The 17,974-nt window shown below is 48.2% G+C and overlaps 2 protein-coding genes across 3 annotated transcripts in view; one reads left to right on the top strand and one right to left on the bottom strand.

Moving 5' to 3' along the window:
- The window catches only part of ACACA (acetyl-CoA carboxylase alpha), a 281,347-nt gene extending 267,007 nt beyond the window's left edge, over positions 1-14,340 (top strand). Inside the window, exon 56 of the mRNA XM_008695441.2 lies at positions 12,699-14,340. Within this exon, the coding sequence (XP_008693663.1) occupies positions 12,699-12,795 (97 nt within the window). The 3' untranslated portion in view covers positions 12,796-14,340. The remainder of the gene's footprint in view (positions 1-12,698) is intronic.
- Positions 14,341-14,647: 307 nt separating this feature from the next.
- Positions 14,648-17,974, bottom strand: part of AATF (apoptosis antagonizing transcription factor) — a 102,600-nt gene continuing 99,273 nt past the window's right edge. For both annotated transcript variants that reach the window (XM_008695590.2, XM_040640951.1), the window contains one exon: positions 14,648-14,994. In XM_008695590.2, the coding sequence (XP_008693812.2) occupies positions 14,931-14,994 (64 nt within the window). In that variant the 3' untranslated portion in view covers positions 14,648-14,930. The remainder of the gene's footprint in view (positions 14,995-17,974) is intronic.

Genomic DNA, 17,974 nt, shown 5'->3' with positions numbered 1-17,974 from the left:
CAGGCAGAGGGAGAAGCAGGCTCTCCACTGAGCAGGGAGCCTGATGCAGGGCTCGATCCCAGGACTCCAGGATCATGACCTGACCCGAAGGCAGACGCTTAACCAACTGAGCCACTCAGGCGCCCCTATTTACCACAATTTTTAAAAATCTGGAGTTGAAAAGTACAATAACAAATGAAAAATTAACTAGTGGAACTTAATCGTAGATTCAAGAAGGCAGAAGGAAAAAATCTGTAAACTTGTAGAGCAATAGAAATCATCCAACGTGAAGAACAGAGCCTAAGAGACCACGGTAACATCAGGTATGCCAATTTACGTGTGGTGAGAATGCCAGAAGCAGAGAGGGAAAAAAGGGGCAGAAAAAAAATATTTGAAGATATAATGACTAAAACTTCCCAAATATGATGGACAACAATCTGTAGATCCAAGAAGCTCAATAAATCCCAAGAAGGATAAATACAAAGAGAACTATACCTAGATACATTATAGCCAACCTGCTGAAATACAAAGAGAAAATCTTGAAAGGAGCTAGGAGAACTCATTGCATATAGAGGAACAACAAAACAAAAACCAAATGACAAATAACAGCAATGGAAACCAGAAGGCAGTGGACTGATATATTCAAAGTGCTGCAAGGAGAAAAAAAAAAACAAAAACAACCCAAACCTGTCAAACAAGGATCCTATAACCAGCAAAACTATCTTTTTTTTTTTTTAAGATTTTATTTACTTATTTAACAGAGAGATACAGCAAGAGAAGGAACACAAGCAAGGGGAGTGTGAGAGGGAGAAGCAGGCTTCCCGCCGAGAAGGGAGCCCGATGTGGGGCTCGATCTCAGGACCCTGGGATCATGACCTGAGCCAAGGCAGATGCTTAATGGCTGAGCCACCCATGCACCCCTAGCAAAACTATCCTTAAAACAAAGATGAGGGGTGCTTGGCTGCCTCAGGGTTGTGAGTTCGAGACCCATTTTGGTGTAGAGATCACTTAAAAAAAATAATAAAATCCTTTTTTTTTTTTTTTAAGTAGGCTTCACACTAGGTGTAGAGCCCAACATGGGGCCTGAACTCACGACCTTAGATCAAGACCTGACCTGAGATCAAGAGTCAGATGCTTAACTGACTGAGCCACCCAGGCGCCCCAAAAATAAAATCTTAACAAAAAAACCAAAGGTGACATAAAGACATTCCCAGGAAAAAGACCTTAAGAATTTATTGCTAGAAGACCTGCCTTACAAGAAATACTAAAGGCAATCATTCAAGCTATAAAGAAATGATCCCAGACAGTAATTTGAATCTGCACAAAGAAATAAACAGGCATTTGAAAAGGTAAATATATAGATAAGATTGCATAAAACATATTCCATGTTAACTATGCTTCGATTTTTTTCAATTTATTTATCAAGAGAAACCATTCCATAACCCAATATTCATGTTTCATAGTTCAGGAACACAGGTCAGTGACAAACTTCAATGGAACTCAACCCAAAGAAATGCTTTACATTCCAAAATCACTTTGCACTCTGAAAGATACCAGCCTTCTTCATCTCCTCAACATCTTTCATGGAATCGTAATTTCTGTAGAAATCTGCATACGCCTTCTTTCTTGGCTCAGCCACAGCAAACTTATAGAAAGCTGCGACCCCCAGAGATACAGCAAACATTCCAACAATATGAAATCACAGATCCTTGGCCAGAAGGCCTCACATCTGAGGTCTCATCAAAGCACTGGAAGTCATGACAGTTATTGTCCTCAACACCAACCTCAAACCCAACGGCCTTCCTAACTGATACAGAAGTGGATGGCCTAACTACACTTCAATTTAAAAAAAAAGAAAAACGTAGCTGAATAAGAAAAAAAATAAAAAGATTGCTAAAGCAATAATTATATCTTTGTATTTGGGGGTTTATAGCATATATAAATGTAAAAAATATTACAACTACACAGAGTAAGGGGAAGAAAAATTGATCTTTGTTAATCTCAAATATCCCTGGTGGTATAGTCATTAGGAGTCAGTGCTCTCAAATAACCTGTAATGTAATCCCTAGAACCACCAAGAAAATGACTTAAAAATATGTAGTAAACGCAAATCACATATCTAATAAAGAGTTAATATGCAGAATGTATAAAGAACTTCTACAATTCAACAACAAAAACCCAAATAACCTGATTTTAAAATGGGTATATGACTTGAATAGATACTTCTCTGAAGATTATAGATGAAGGGCCAACAAGAATATGAAAAGATGGGACGCCTGGGTGCTCAGTCGTTAAGCGTCTGCCTTTGGCTCAGGGCGTGATCCCGGTGTTGTGGGATCGAGCCCCACATCAGGCTCCTTCGCTGGGAGCCTGCTTCTTCCTCTCCCACTCCCCCTGCTTGTGTTCCCTCTCTCGCTGGCTGTCTCTCTCTCTGTCAAATAAATAAATAAAATCTTAAAAAAAAAAAAAAAGAATATGAAAAGATGCTCAACATCACCAATGACTAGAGAAATGCGAGGTGAACCACAATGAGATACAGACAGTAATGTTGTAATACACTTGTGATGAGCATTTTGTAATGTATATAATTGAATCACTGTTTATAGACCTGAAACTAATTTAATATATGTCCACTATACTTCAATTTACATTTTTTTAAAAAAATTTAAAAGCCATGGAAATGTGCTGGTCAAACCAGGAGGGTTGATCATCCTAGCAAGAGAACAATGCCTAGAGGCCAGAGGCCTGGGCACGATGAACATTATGGAGAGTGAACTTAGAGGAGAAATCAGGAGACACACTATGAGGCCATGGTAAATATTTATACATTTGAATAAAGAACCATGATTATTTATCTTAAAAATTGACAGAAGTAAATAAAAGAAGAAATAGAGAAGTCAATAGTAACAGGTCTGGATCAATAACTTAAACTTCCATCCTAAGAAACTGGAAAAAACAAAACAAAACAAAACAAAAAAAACCTAAACCCAAAGCAAGCAGACTGGAGTAAAAAAGAAAGATGAGAGTGGTAACTAATGAAACAGAAAACAAAAAGCAATAAATAAAAATTAATAAAGCCAAAAGTCAGTTATTTGAAATGATCAACAAAAATTGACAAACAAGAAGAGAGAAGACACCAATTTCCAAAATCAGGAATGAAAGAGATCTTGCTAGTGACCCTTCTGAAATTAAAAGAATTATAAAGGAATATTATAAACAAATTCCTAGAAAGACACCATTTATAAAAACTGACTTGAGAAGAAACAGAAAATCTGAATAGACCTATAACAAGTGAAGAAATCAAGTTAATAATAAAAAATCTTCCCACAAAGAAAAGACCAGTCCTGGAAGGCTTCATTGATGAATTTTCTTATCAAATTTCTAAAAGAAGAAATACCAATCTTCCACAAACTCTTTCAGAAGACGGAAAACATTTTCCAATTCATTCTCTGAGGTCAGTATTATCCTGATACCAAAGCAAAGACATCACAAGAAAGGAAAACCACAGACCAATATCCCTCATGAACATGGATGCAAAAATTCTTAGCAAATATTAGCAAACCAAATCCAGCAACATATTAGAAAAAATTATACATCACAGCAGCCAGGTGGGATTTGTCCCAGGAGTGCCAAGTTAGTTTAACATCCAAATCAATTAATGTAATACACCAGACTAATAAAGGACAAAAACCACATGATCACCTCAATAGATGCAGAAAAAACCTTTGGTAAAATTCAACACCCATTCTAAATAAAAATTCTCAACAAACAATGAAAAGAAAGGAATTTCCTCAACCTGACAAAGGGCATCTATAAAAAAAACCAAACTAACATCATACCTGATGGTGAAAGATTGAATACTTTTCCCTCCTAAAATCAGGAACAAGGCAAGAATATTGACTCTTGCCATTCTACTCAGTGTCATATTGGGAGTTCCAGCCAGTGCAATAGTTGCTAAATAAATATTATAGGCTTGTAGATTGGAAAGAAAGGATTAAAATTATCTTAATTTACAGAGGGCATGATCGTATGGGAGGAGGTTTTTAAAAACTAGAATAAAAATATTCAGTAAAGTCAGATCAATATACAAAAAAAAAAAAATCAACTGTCTTTCTGTATACTAGCAAGGAGCAACCCAAAAATAAAACTATAGAAATATGCATTGACAATAGCATCAATAATGGTAGAATAGTAATGAAGAAATTTAACAAAAGAAGTGCAGTATTTGTACACTGAAAATTATAAAACACCGTGGAGAGAAACTGAACATAAAGAGACATTCCATGTTCATGGATTGGAAGACTCAATGTTGTTAAGATCCCAATTCTCCCTAACTTGATCTATGGAGTAAATGTAATCCCTATCAAAATCCCATTAAGCATTTTTATAGAAATTAACAAATTTATACTGAAATTTATATGGAATTGTAAAGAACCGAGAATAGCCAAAACAATTTTGATAAAAATTTGGCAGACTTAACCTATCCATTTTCAAAACTCTCGCTAGTATAAAAACTGGCAAACAGAATGGAACAAAATTAAGAGTCTTGAAATACATCCTCACATTTATGGTCAATTGATTTTTGACAAAAAAATGAAGGCAATTCAATGGGGGGGAGAAATAGTCTTTTCAACCAAGGGTACTGGAACAACTGGATATGCATATGCAAAATTATATTTTTAGACCCTCACACCATAGGCAAAAACTAACTCAAGATGGATTATAGACCTAAATGTAAGCTCTAAAACTTAACAAAAATTCTGGAAGAAAACAGGGGAGAAAATCTTTGTGACCTTGGGTTGAACAAAGATTTCTTAGATACGACCTCAAAAACACAACCCATAAGAGAAAAAAATTGATAAATTACACCATCAAAATTAAAAACATTTGTGAGTCAAAAGACAGCACTAAGAAAATAAAAAGGCTAGCAAAACTAGTCTGGGAGAAAATGTTTTGCAAGTCTTATCTGAGAAAAGATTTGTATTTAGAATATATAAAGAACTCATAATATAGTAAGACAAGCAACTCGATTAAAAATGAGCAAAGAGGGGCACCTGGGTGGCTCAGTTGGTTAAGCATCTGACTCTTGATTTTATTTAGCTCAGGTCATGGTCTCAGGGTTGCGAGTTGGAGCCCAGCATCAGTCTCCGCACTCAGTGCGGAGTCAGCTTGCTCCTCTCCCTTCCCCCCCACTTCTCCTCCCATCCCCCCCACATTCTCTAAAATAAATACATCTTTTAAAAAAATAAAAATGAGCAAAAGACTTGAATAGACATTTCACCAAGGAAGATAGATATATGGATGACTAATAAACACATGATAGCCGTTCCGCATCGTCAGTCACTAGGCAAATATAAATTAAAGCCGCAAGAGTCCATTGTTTATGAGAATGGCTAGAATCCTGAGACAATAAGAAGTATTAGCAGGAATGTGGAGCGCCTGGAACATCACACGTTGCTGGTGGGAACGCAGTGTGGTGCCGCTTCAGAAGACAGTTTGGCCATTTCTTAAGAAAGTAAACATGAACTTACCGTATGACCTAGCAACTCCGTGCCTGGTATCCACCCAAGAGAAATGAAAAACACGTCCCACAAACAGTTGTGTTGGTTTGTGTCAGCTTTACACATGCCAGCGGAGACCTGGAAATAACCCAGGTGTTCGTAAGCGGGTGAACAGACAAACCAAACGTGGTGGGGACGGCGGCGGTCCCGAGAAAGAACCCAGCGCCGTGGCATGCGACGTGGCCGAAGCTTGTGCTGAGTGAGAGAGGCCAGACACAGGGTAGGATTCTGCTTCTAGGAAACACGCAGAAAGACAGCTCCACGGCCACAGAAAGCACGTCAGCCACCGTGCGGAACGGCAAACCAGCATCGAGGTGCGTGTTGGGTTGATGAAAATGTTCTGGGAGTGTGTGGATGGTAGCACAAATTTACTTAAAAAAATCACAGAATTGTGCATTTACAGCCTGCGAACTTCATGGTACGTGAATCACACTTCAGTACGTAAAGTGTGCGAGTCCATAACCCGAGAAGGGTAGGCGTACGCGAACCTCACCACCAGCAGCCAAAAGCCTGCCTCCTGCCTTTGCACCCCCCTCCCACACCCACGGTTCTCCCCGCGGAGATGCTCCGCGACCCCAGGGTAGTGTTCACAGCGCGTGGCACTGCTTGGAAGAGGACCGTCTTCCTGCCTGTCCTCCCGCAGGACCAGCTCCTCCTCCGGATCTGGTGACCAGAGAAGCAAGACCACCTGGGCCCGAAGCGCCTGCCCAGGCCCCCGGCAGCTCCTGCATTCGAATCGTGAAGTCCAAACTTCTACTGGGCGGCTAAGCACGAAACAGACCCTGGCACCTTTCTAAGTTAATTGAGTTACAACACGATCCTTTTAGGATCGAAGTCATTAAAACAGCTGCTTCTATGACCCATCTTATTTATTATTACCTTTCCTCAAAATCTATTCTGGCCTGCCACCCTCTGGTCTAGCCCAAGCACACCCTACACGCTGTGCCCGAGAAAGCAACCTTGACCGTGGCGATACCTGGCATCCACCCACACATGTCCCAGTAACGGGGCAGAGGACTCCGTGTTCTGGGGTCCTGCACGTTTCTGTGGCCTCCAGTCCCCGCAGAGCCCTCTCTGCTCTTCAGCCTGACAAGCCACAGCCCCACTCCAGGCCCAGACTGGAGGGATTTACTCAGCAGGCCCGGGAGCAATACTACGGCATGGATGCTCCCTCCGGTTCAGAGGCTGGTGAGCGGTGGGGAGACTCCGAAGAAGCAAGATAGAGCTTGGCCAGCGAGGAGCCCCCCGCCCCCCGACTCACCGCCAGCAGCGTGGGAACCGGGAACCGCACGCTGAGCCGAACCCTTGTCACAAGGGCACAGGCTCCCCCACGCAGCAGCTGGGCCCATCGTGGGGGGAGCACCGGGCCAGTGCCACCCGGGTGGGGACCCCGGTCACCAGCCCCTGGAGCGGTACCGCCCTGGGGGGAAAGGCGCCTTCCTGACCACGCAGGCTCTGGGCTCTGCCTCGGGCTCCGGCCCGTTGCACTGTTCGCTGCAGGCACTACCTCCACGACTTTCTTCACTATTCAAAAGTCACACACCCAAACCGCTGCTAGGCACACACAGTGGAAAGCACTCAACTCCAGCAACGCGTCTAAAACGCTACCCTAAAATATCTGCATGTTAAACTGCCAAGGACGGTTCAGCTTTCAAAGGGAGAAGATCAAAGTGCTGCCATCTTTTAATTTAATCCTTTCGTTGCATCAATGGTCTTACGAGGGATGAGAGAGATCAAAATAAAAATGGAAACAAACTATATCTTTGTGGCTGTTGTGTTTTAGTCTTTTTTTCTCAATTTGGGCCACAAAATAGGTCAGCTCCATTACTGATCAGCCTTCCCACAAATATTTAAAACAAATTGAATTGCACACCCAATACCCATCACAATTACACCAGGCACAATAACTAAATTAGCAATTCAACAAAATAATTGGAAATGCGATTCTCTCTATTCCACCAGTCTCCCTCGAGGGTTTAGCCGATCTATGGGGGAAAACTCAGCTTTCCTAATTCTGCAGCTAATTAGAGACACACTTGTAAATGAAGTTGTTTGTCTTAAAGTTGAAATTCTCATCTGGGGGGTGGGGGAGAGGGAAGGAGAGAGGAGAAAGTCCTTCCGCTCCCGAGCAAGTGTATAAACAGGTAGAGAGAGCGCACGCCTGGGTTCTAATTAGCAGCCATATCTGCAATTAATAAAACATCACTATTTTCCATGACTTCTTTGGAAAGGAATAACTTCAGAAGAGCCAGTCTGGCTGAAGAGAGGCTCGGACGTGCGACGGCCCTAGGGCCCTGTCGTGACCAGCTGTGGGCTGCTGTTTGCGGGAGCGGCAGACCCACCAGGACGACAATTGGGCCTCTCCCAACAGGAAGCAAAGGGGAGGCTCCCGGGCCAAACAGACTGTCCCCTCCGGAGGAGGGCAGCCAGGGCGCCCCAGGAGCCCGTTGGCGTGGGCCCCCGCCAGCCAGAGGTGGCAGTCTCCCCTGGCCCACCCGCTCAGGCCACTCTTGGAGAAGCAATCCTGAGGTTTCAATTAGGCTGTCCTTGGCCTCTTTTTGCTCCTTCAGGAAGGAAAATCTCCATTTAATTATATAACGGAGAACAAGGGCTTCCTTTTGTTCCTCTTACCCTCCTTCAGGAAGAACAGGATGTGACTCTAAAATGCACCCCTTCCACAGGGCTCCAAAGGCTTGAGTCACCCGTCACGGGAGGAGAGGGGGCGCTCAGTCCCCAGGCGGCAGCCGGAGCCCCTCTCCCACCCGCGGTACTACGCGCACCTGGGCCGCGCAACCCCGCCGGGAACAAAGGCCTGACCTTACCAGCAAGGTCAGCACATGAAACGGTGGCCCCGGGGCCTGGAGAGCCGAGGTCCTCTGAGAACATCACAGCACCTGGGTGGGGGGCGAGGCCGGACGAGGAGCCTGCTAAAACGCTGATAAGTGAATTCAAAAGCACCTGCTCCTTGCGGCTTATCTCCTCAAACAATGTGAACTCGGGAGTTATCACATTTGAAGGGCTCCGTATTAGCCTTACATTTAGCTCTCAAAACCAAGTGCAGTGCGCGACAACTTTAAAGGACGCAAGAGTCAAGCCGCAGAGTAAGTTGAAGGCAGCGGGGAGTCTCGAGGATCCTTCAGGAGGAGGTGTGGGGCCGGGCTAGCCTCCCAGGCGCCTCCCCTACCACCCCGGGTACCCAGGCAGGAAGCCCCTGCCTCCCCACCCCGACTTTGTACCCCAGGTCACAGCCCAGCCACCCCAAAGTCTCAAGCAGGCCCTTCTGCTCACATACCTGGCGTGTGAAGACACTGCACCCCTCTGTCCTGGGACGGCTGGTAGTGCTCGCTGCCCCCTCTGTTGATCTACGACTCCGTGTTCCATGTTCGCTGTGACTTGCGAACAGTTGGGAAATACTTGTCCAGACCTGAGCCATCCGGTAGAGTAAGCCATTGGCCACACTGCAAACGCCCAAAACCACATGTGGCTAGTGACGAGTGTATGCAGTAGCACAGAGTGACGGGATTATACCCCATCATCCCAGAAAGTTCTGTTGGACGACACTGGTCTAGATGTTCGGGACACAGCTAGGCCTAGAAGCTTCTCCTGGGCTCTGCAGAACTCCTCACGGGAGAGCGGAAGGGACACTGGGAGCTCAAAGCTGCCCAGGCTGTGGAGGGGCAGAAATCACAGAGCCGCGGGCTCATTGCTTTGGGCTCCGTTATCAGCCGCACCTGCCTGGCAACGCACCTGGCCCCTGGCTGTCCGCCGCGGGACGCTAGCAACGCACCGGGCCCCTGACTGTCCGCCTTGGGACCCTAGCAACGCACCTGGCCCCTGGCTGTCCGCCGCAGGACCCCGGGCCGGACTGCAGAGCCCCAGGGCAGTGCCGTCCCGCCAGGCCGAGCTCTCACCCGGGGGAACCAGAACCGTGGGAAGTGGCGCCAAGCCTGGAAGGGGGCTCAGAGCCCGGCCTCCCAGGACTGCCCGCCGGGATTAACAGAGGCAGTTCCAGAGGATGTAGCAGCTTTGATCAGACCCAAGTGGGAGCACGCAGACCTCTCCAGTGCAGGGGAATAGACATGCACCCAGAGACTGGGTCAGCTGCGCCCACGGCCCTTCCCTAAGCCTCCACGGCCTGGCTCACGGCGGGAGGTCGACAACATATGTGTAAATGGACGTGAACAACATCCTTGAGCCTTCGCTAAACCAAGTCTTCGGAGCTGCCTTTACTTGCACACAGCGGCCTAGAAGTGTTAACTGAGCCTCACCTTACTAAGTAGGAGCCTGAGGCCCAGAGGTTAACCTACTTCCTCAAGGTCAAACCCTAGCAGGTTTCATTTCTAGTTCAGGATTCTTCCCGCTCCACCTTTTGTTCCTATCCGTGCTTTGCTCGGAAGGCCGCACACACCCATTCCTGGACTAGGCTGTGCCCCCGAGTCCCTGCAGGCGCCCGTAACCCCAGCCCTAGATGGACCCAGCAGTCCCCGCGGTGGGGAAGGGCAGGCCCGGAGGAGGGGGCAGCCCCAGCCCGTGTTGGGAGGCTGCCACCCAGAGTGGCCCCAGCTCATTTCCTCTCCAGTCACAGACAGGAAGGTGGGGGGAAGGGGGGCGGTGGGACCTTTATGTTACTGTCACCGTGCCTGTTGGGGACCTTACATTCTTCTACCCTATCAGTGATGCGGGATTGGTGGTGGTTGGGTGGTGGTGGTGGTGGTTTTTACACTCTTTTAAATTTTCTTTCCCGAGAATTCAGTGTCCTTGACCTCGACAAATGAACTGAGAACCCGGAACCAGGGGAAATAAAAGCAGCAGCCTTCTCAGGAATATAGACGCCGCTGCGGCAGCGGCCCGGGGGCAGACCCCGGCGCGGGCGGGAGGCAGAGCCGAGGCACGGCGGGGCTCGGCCAGCACGGCTGCGCACGACCCGGATCCACCGGGGCAGCAGGGCGGCCTGCACCCGCGGCTTGGGAGGGGATTAGTGAACCAACTTGCCAAACTGCTGGCAATTATTTTGGAGACGTTAGGAAGAAGGAGAAAGTCAAGAAAGATGGAAAGGAAATGAGGTACATGAGCTTTAAAAAATGACGAAGGCAAGTGTGATGTAATTCCTCGCACAAGTGCCCCACCACCCATGCACACGCCTAAATTTAAGAAGTGAAAACACAGACTCAGATGTAGAAAACAAGGTTCCTCTGCTTGGGCTGAGGCTCGCTGCTTGGATCTGTCTTTATTAAGCACGGGGACGCGGGGACGCAGGGCCGCAGAGGCGGGGCGGCGTGCAGCCCCCCCGTGACACCCCTGCACTGGGGCACCCGTGGCCGCGGGCCTCCTGACCTTTACCTTGGCTTGTCTGCGAAGTTTTGCTGAGACAGGTGGCTGCCTCATTCGTGAGTCTGGCCCGGGGAGACTTGGATCTTGGCATCACCACATCCCACGGTCACAGTGTCTGCTATGTCCCTGGGGAGCGGTTCCAAGGTTGATGACGAATGTCGCATTTGGATTCATTCTGTGCCTCGAACTCAGCTCCCTCCAGAGGAAACGTGAAGAGGTGAAGAGGCGGCGATCTTGGAGAGCTCGTAGCAAAGTACAGGGGGACCGGGAAAGCCAACCTCTAAAATGAAACGGTGTTTCTTAGCTGGAGACACAGAGCGCGGTGCTGGACTGCTCGGGGCGGGCTTGCCCCACTGCTCTTGCCCCAGTGCTCTGCTGGTTCTCAGGGTTTCCGAATGATGCTCCTGGATGGCGACCCCTGGAGAGAACGGCGACCCGCCAAGGACCACACAGAGCAGCGGGGAGGAGCGCACAGCCATGCGAGGCGAGGGAAACCCACCTGCGGGATCCCCAGGATGAAGACCCCGAAAGCAGCACGAGCCTGAAAGCTGGAGGGGAGAGTGGAGAGCAAATTATACCCGACCTAGCAGCCAGAAAAAAGATATGGGGGCCGAGGAGGGAGATGATGGTGTCGCTTTCTATTTCTCCGCCATCCTTCATGGGAGCATCTCCAAACACATTATAGGCGGCAGCTCTTTAATCCTCCCAGAGGAGGATGCTGATTTGCAGGGTTCCCTGGGGGGCAAGAAATAAACCCCAGGATCAGGCTCCTGGGCCAGTCTCCTCTCTGCCTCTCCACACCCTTTGCTGCAGAGCGGCGGCCGAGGGCGAGTGAGCAGTGAACAGGGCGCTAAAATCAGCCTCCATAATACGAACCAAGAGCCTTCCAAATAGTTTGACTTTCTTTCCCTTGGTTCACTTTACTCCTAAAAATATATGCCAAAAAAAAAAATTTTTTTTTTTAAGATTTTATTTATTTGAGTGGGAGACCGAGAGCATGCACGCAAGTGGGGGAGGGGCAGAGGGAGAGGGAGCAGCAGACTCCCCGATGAGCAGGGAGTCCAATGCTGGGCTCAATCCCAGGACCCTGAGATCATGACCTGAGCCGAAGGCAGACGCTTAACCTACTGAGCCACCCAGGTGCCCCTAAAAAAAAATTATTTCAAAAGACAATAAACGAGTTTCATGTACAAATATTGGACAGTAACATTATTCGTAATGGCAAATAATTGTTAACAATTAAATGTTTAACTGCAGGGCTAAGTGCTGAAGATACAGGCCCCAAGTGGAATTATTAATTAGCAATTAAATGACTTAAAAGGTACCTGTAAAAACACGGAAATAATCCCTTACTGTACCTCTTTTTTTAAGATTTTATTTTTTTCAAGATTTATTTATTTTAGAGAGCGAGAGAACGCAAGTGGGAGGAGGGCAGAGGGAGAGGGAGAATCTCAAGCAGACCCCCTGCTAAGCTCGGAGCCTGACACGGGGCTGGATCCCAGGGCCCTGAGATCATGACCTGAGCCGAAATCCAGAATCAGACGCTTAACCAACTGAGCCACCCAGGTGCCCTTAAAGATTTTAAGTAATCTCTACACCCAACATGGGGCTCACACTTGCAACCCTGAGACAGGGAGCGGCATGCCCCTCTTACTGTACTATTAATATTCGAATGCAGGATTCTCTGTATGCGCCAGTGGTTCCCAGTGGGGGTGTATGTGTTATGTGGAGGGGGAGGTGTGGCCGCACGCATAGTTTGTTTTTTTTAAAAGAGTGAGTAGAAAATGTCAAACAAGCTGAAGTAAACACCAAGTCTTCCCCCCGCAGCTGCCCTGGGGAGAACAGACGGGGAGAACAGACAGGCCACGCCACGTCGAGGCGCCCGTACAGGAAGGACGGCTCTGGAGTCCTGAACTGTGGATAACGGGAGGTGGCTGTTTCTGGGGGAGGTAGGAGTTCGGCCGAGACTTAAGTCTTATTGTCCCTTCTACTTTTCTGTCATTAGTTGTTAGTGTACAATAATCTAAGGCAAGAAAGCAGCCCCGAGGGGAGGGGCCCACCACCTTCTGCCAGCCCCGTCGGGGGTGCAATCGGAGGAGCCCCGCTGGGAGCAGCTCACCGCCTCGCCTCGCCGTCCCGGTGAGCTCTCCAAGGTCTGTGGCTTATGGGTGTCGTGCGTGTAGTCAGCTGGGCAAAAAGAAAATAAGCAAACTCCACACAAAGGGAGGAATGCTTCAGTCAACACTGAAAAAGGGCCCTGGATTGAAACTCATGATAACAGTTCTCACCTCATTTGAAAATCAGCATTAGCTACCAAAATGTAAAGTATTAGTTTTATTAAAATGCAAATCAATCAACTAATCTTTCTAATAACAGTTGAATTGCAGTATCCGTGTCAATTAAAATAGTTTCCAATTTATTCTTGGCTGGAAGGAGGGTGGTCTTCTGAATTTTAAAATGCAAGCTTCTCTTTACTGAAAATTCTGTCCTTTCTCATCTCTCCTGATTTTAATTCATTTTAATTAAACACGTCGGACTCCAAATATCTTCAAGTACCTGTTTAAATCTTTTTCTTCATCAGGTCAAGGGTGACCGTGACAAAGATTCGATCTCTTTAGGAAACGGAGGTCAGCGTCAGGCTCACCGGAAGTTCAGTACTAGGAGGTTACTTATTGCTGTTCTAATGTGCGTGATTCGGACTCCTCAGGCTAGGTGGACAGGATTGGAAGTTCTCTATTTTAAAAAGTGATAATTTTGAAGGGAGTAAATGTGAGGTAACTCTATTCCTGTTGATTGATCTTTTGGGTAACTGGAGACACACTGAAAATTAAACATTTCCCTGACAGTCAAGCCCAAGAGGGAACTACTGAGACAAGAGAAACAAATCACCACGTACCAAGGTCCAATTAATGTGAGATGGAACCCCCCTCCCCCGTCTGCCCCATCCCGAGCTCAGCAGCCACTCTGATGTTCACCCTACACTGGGAAGCAGATTACACGCACGACTCACTTCATCTGGAGCCCAGCCTCCAGGCACGATGCGCGGTCCCCAGACACCGAGGCCGTGCGATATGTGGGATTCCCGGGCACCGAAATCTGTCACTTGGTTCTGACTTTTTGAAACAGTATCGGAACCTGACGTTAACAACAGTGGCTAGTTACGCACTGCAACTGAATGCACGCTTCTTCTCGAATTCCGCAGCTCTACGTAAAGATGTGGCCAAAGGAGCTGGGGGTGGTCAGTCGTGAGCGCTGGGACGCACACATTACTTATGCAAGATAATCTTCATTGCATATTGACCACAGCAGGCCAATAAATCCCCCTTATGGGGATTTAATTTCCAGCTTTTGACCTTTGGATGAAAAACAAGTGAATCATTTCCTCTTGCTAGATTTACACCAGAGCTCATCTCAATAAAGTGATTTAAGAATGGTCAGAATGGAAAAGGACTCTGGAAGAATCTATAGGGGGAAAAAGAGGAAAGGAGAAAGAAGTCAGGGATCTGTATTTGCCACAAACAGGCAAATGCCTCCCAGTTACAAAGTCTCCCGGGCACAGTTGATAGGTTTCCGGGGACCCCCTCCTCCTCGGAGCCACGATCCATCACCAAACGTGATGCACCCATAAGCAGCATCCTGGCTTCTGTGAACTTTATATCGTGGGAGGAGGCCATGTGACTAGAAAGAAGTGAAAACCCTTCCCACGAACCTGTCCCCCGACCAGAGCTCTAAAGCCGACTTACTCCGTGCTGCTTAAGACACCACGCGCACGGCAGTGGCCATAACAACATGGTTTATTTGTGACGGGGAACGAGCATGGGGTGTGGGTCCCCGGCAGACTGAAGTGTGGGGGGCAGGCACGCTTGACTCCAGGCTTCCTGGGACTTACTAGGCACATGCTCTGAACCCCGCACCTTCCCAGGACTTCCCAACTAGCCCAAAGCCTTGGACCGATGGCTTCCTGCATCTGGGGCTGGCCAAGGCGGTATGTCCGCATGTCCACATGTCCGTGTGTCCGGAGGCCCCGCCTCGGGCCTGCAGCAAGAGCGGCGGGTGTGGTCAGTCCCTCTGGCCTTCGTCAGGAGGGCGGAGCTGCCCAAAAAGAGATCGATACAACTCGGTCCTGGAAGACGAACAAAACAAATTGGTAAACACACTGGTTCCGTTTTCAAGGTTCAACAAGAACCGAGAAGCTGGGAAATGCCCCCACTGGTTTCTTCAACGGCCAACACAGTCGCGTAATTAAAAATGCATCCCAGAGCCCTTACTCACAAATACAAAGGAAGGAAGAACCTAGAAGCAGCCAATCAAATAGTAAAATATGTCAATAGTCCGGTGTGGCTGGATACCTGTCTCCAGGGAATGAGTTTTCTATAAGTTTGCCCTTTACAGACAGGCTCTTCAAGTAAGAAAACAAGATTGAATATTTTAATAGGATGTATGAGACCGCCACACGACGAGGAGGATTCAATCAGACATGGGATGTAGGGGGATATGATTTAGTTTTCATACATTTTCTTAGACTTGGCAGTCCTTGAAAAACAATGAAAATGACCTGGCAACAAGATTCCAATTACTATCACATGTGCAGCCGTTTGGTGGTAGAACCAAGGTTCTTCCCCACTCCCGTGGCCCCTTTTATCTATTTTCAATCTAATAAATAATTCGATCGGCTAATTTATTTCTAGAGCTGGGCTTCGAAATTTAGAAAAGGATAGTATGCCAGGGTCTTGGGTCCCTGAAAATAAAGTATCCCTTCCAACCTCTGTTTCTGCCGTCAAATGCGACACACACCACCGCCAGGCCAAAGTCCTCTGCCAAGGCCCGGAAATCTGAAAAGGGGTGAGGTAGGACTCTCTCCTGCCCTCGTCACTGGAGCTCCCAAACACGTTCCCTGTGCACAGGGCACAGGTTCTCCCTGCGGAGATGTGAGGTGGGTGCTGAGCCACGGAGGAAACACGGCCGGCAGAGGCGGGGGCCCCGCAGCTGCTTCTGCGTGAAGGTCGGGCCACTAACGCTCACGGAGGGAGGCCGGGCGCCCACAGTCACGTGCCAGCCAGGGAACGACCCCACAAGAAAGCTGTGTCTGCTCTGTTTTACACCTTCAAGATCTAACCCTTGAAGATAGCCTGCCATCCTGGCTAAGAAAATGGCTTTTAAAAGTGTCCTCGTTACCTGAGAGCCAACTTCCACAAATCTGACTTTCCAAACAGCACAAAACACCAAAGCACACCCTTCAAACAGCTATTTCGGTGTAACAAGACTTCAACACAAAAGCGTACGAGTCTGTGTCCTATGTCATTCTGCTCTGGTGGTGGCCAGCAACAGCGTACTATCATTAGAAAGTCCAGCAATAAAGGTAGCCTATGAAAACTTCTAAAAAAGGGAAAATCCTCAAGAAGAAGCCGCAGTGGCCCGGAATGCAGCCTGACCCTATTGTGCTGGGGAGCAGAGGGCAGGCAGAGGGGCGCAGGCGAGGAAACGGGGGTCTCTAGTACTACGCGGGGATTGTGCCTAAGAACAGGCCAGCAGCAGCACTGAACTACCGACCAGCTCCGAGGCCTGGAGACAGGGGCCGCAGCCTCACCCGCAGCTCCGCTCCCTCCGTCCTTCCTCCGCCGGGCACCTGCCCGCCCGCCCCGGCCAGCCCGCGGGCACAGGCTGCGTGGAGGGCGCTGCTGACCGCACGCAAACGGGAGGCACGAAGCCCCACTTGCAGAGGCGGTGGCTTCCAGATCACCAGCTCCATCACCCGGAGGACAGCGGCCGGAGCAGGCCTCCCGGGATCTCGCGGTGGCCTATTTGCCCACAAGTACAAGTCTCTCTGGTCACTTCCCCGCACAAAACGACACGGCACGGAGGGGATGGCGACCAGGACAAAAGGACAGTATGGCTTTAAGGCTGCGCGGGCCGACGAGAGGACCTGCTCGGCTGCCCGGACCCCGTCATTACGGCGAGTGCCTCCGCTCGGCGCGGCGACATCGGGAGCCCGCCCGCGCCGGTGACCGGCCGCAGCGGGGTTCGCGTGTCGGGAGCACGAGTGAAATGCTGAAACCCGTGTTTTGATAGAACATCATTTCACACGCAGGTGGACAAAGCTGACAAACATATGCAGCTGTTCGTGGCAAAGCAACTTGGAAGGCTGAGGGGTCTGGGGTCTTACAACAGTTTGAGGGAGAGAGACACACACACACGAAGAGCAAGGGATGGTTCCGATCTAAAACCTCCGATGTCACTGCAGCCCCGGGCCCTCCTCAGTGACCGGCTCTACCGTCACAGCATCTCAACCCCCCTGCCCCCCCCATTCCAGTCTCACTGTCGCTGACCAAGAACAGGGCGACGGCCTGGAACGGACTTTCCCGTTCCCCCCTCTGCTGTTTCTCAGCCCCAGCGGGGCACCACCAGGACGAAGCCCCCCGGCGCCAACGGCTCTGCTCAGTGCGGCCCCAGCGCGCCGTTCCCCGCAGAGGCTCCTTGCGGTGGCCCACGCGGCGGGCGGGGGGCCAAGGCGGCCACGCGGTGTGGGGGCCGGGCCGGAGTCTGCCTGCCCACCTCCTGCAACAGTTCTACAAAATCACGTAGCCCCCTCACAAACAGGAATTTTTCTCACTAAATTTAATAGTCACAAAGGACATAATTACCAGGATCTTGTGAATACTAACTTTTGGAATAAAACTTGTACATTTCTTCTGTAAAGCACCCAATGGAATGTACGTGCCATACTGACTTGATACCCATCATCATTCATTTAAATAACACATAAACATACTCTTTACCTTGGAAATTTTATAGCTTTCTCTCCTTTTTAAACTTGTATTTCCATTTGATTTTTCCCTACAGATTTTTGTCCTAATTCTTTTATGCTTGAAAGTCTTTTATTGATCACCCGATTATACTTCTTGGCCACAAAAAATAAGTATGTAAATTGAAACACTTTTTGAAATTTCAGCGGTTGAAATGAAAATATTTTCATCTCTTGACACCATAAGGCTCTAAGTAATTAAAAAAGTACTTCTGGATTGTGGTATTATTACACAATTATTATTATTAGAATACAATCGACATATACAATAGTAAAATAAACCATATTATAATTTTGGTGA

Source organism: Ursus maritimus, unplaced genomic scaffold, assembly GCF_017311325.1.
Source record: "Ursus maritimus isolate PB19 unplaced genomic scaffold, ASM1731132v1 scaffold_24, whole genome shotgun sequence".
Taxonomy (NCBI): domain Eukaryota; kingdom Metazoa; phylum Chordata; class Mammalia; order Carnivora; family Ursidae; genus Ursus; species Ursus maritimus.
Note: the sequence above shows the minus strand (reverse complement) of the source record. Positions and strands in the feature narration are given on the sequence as shown.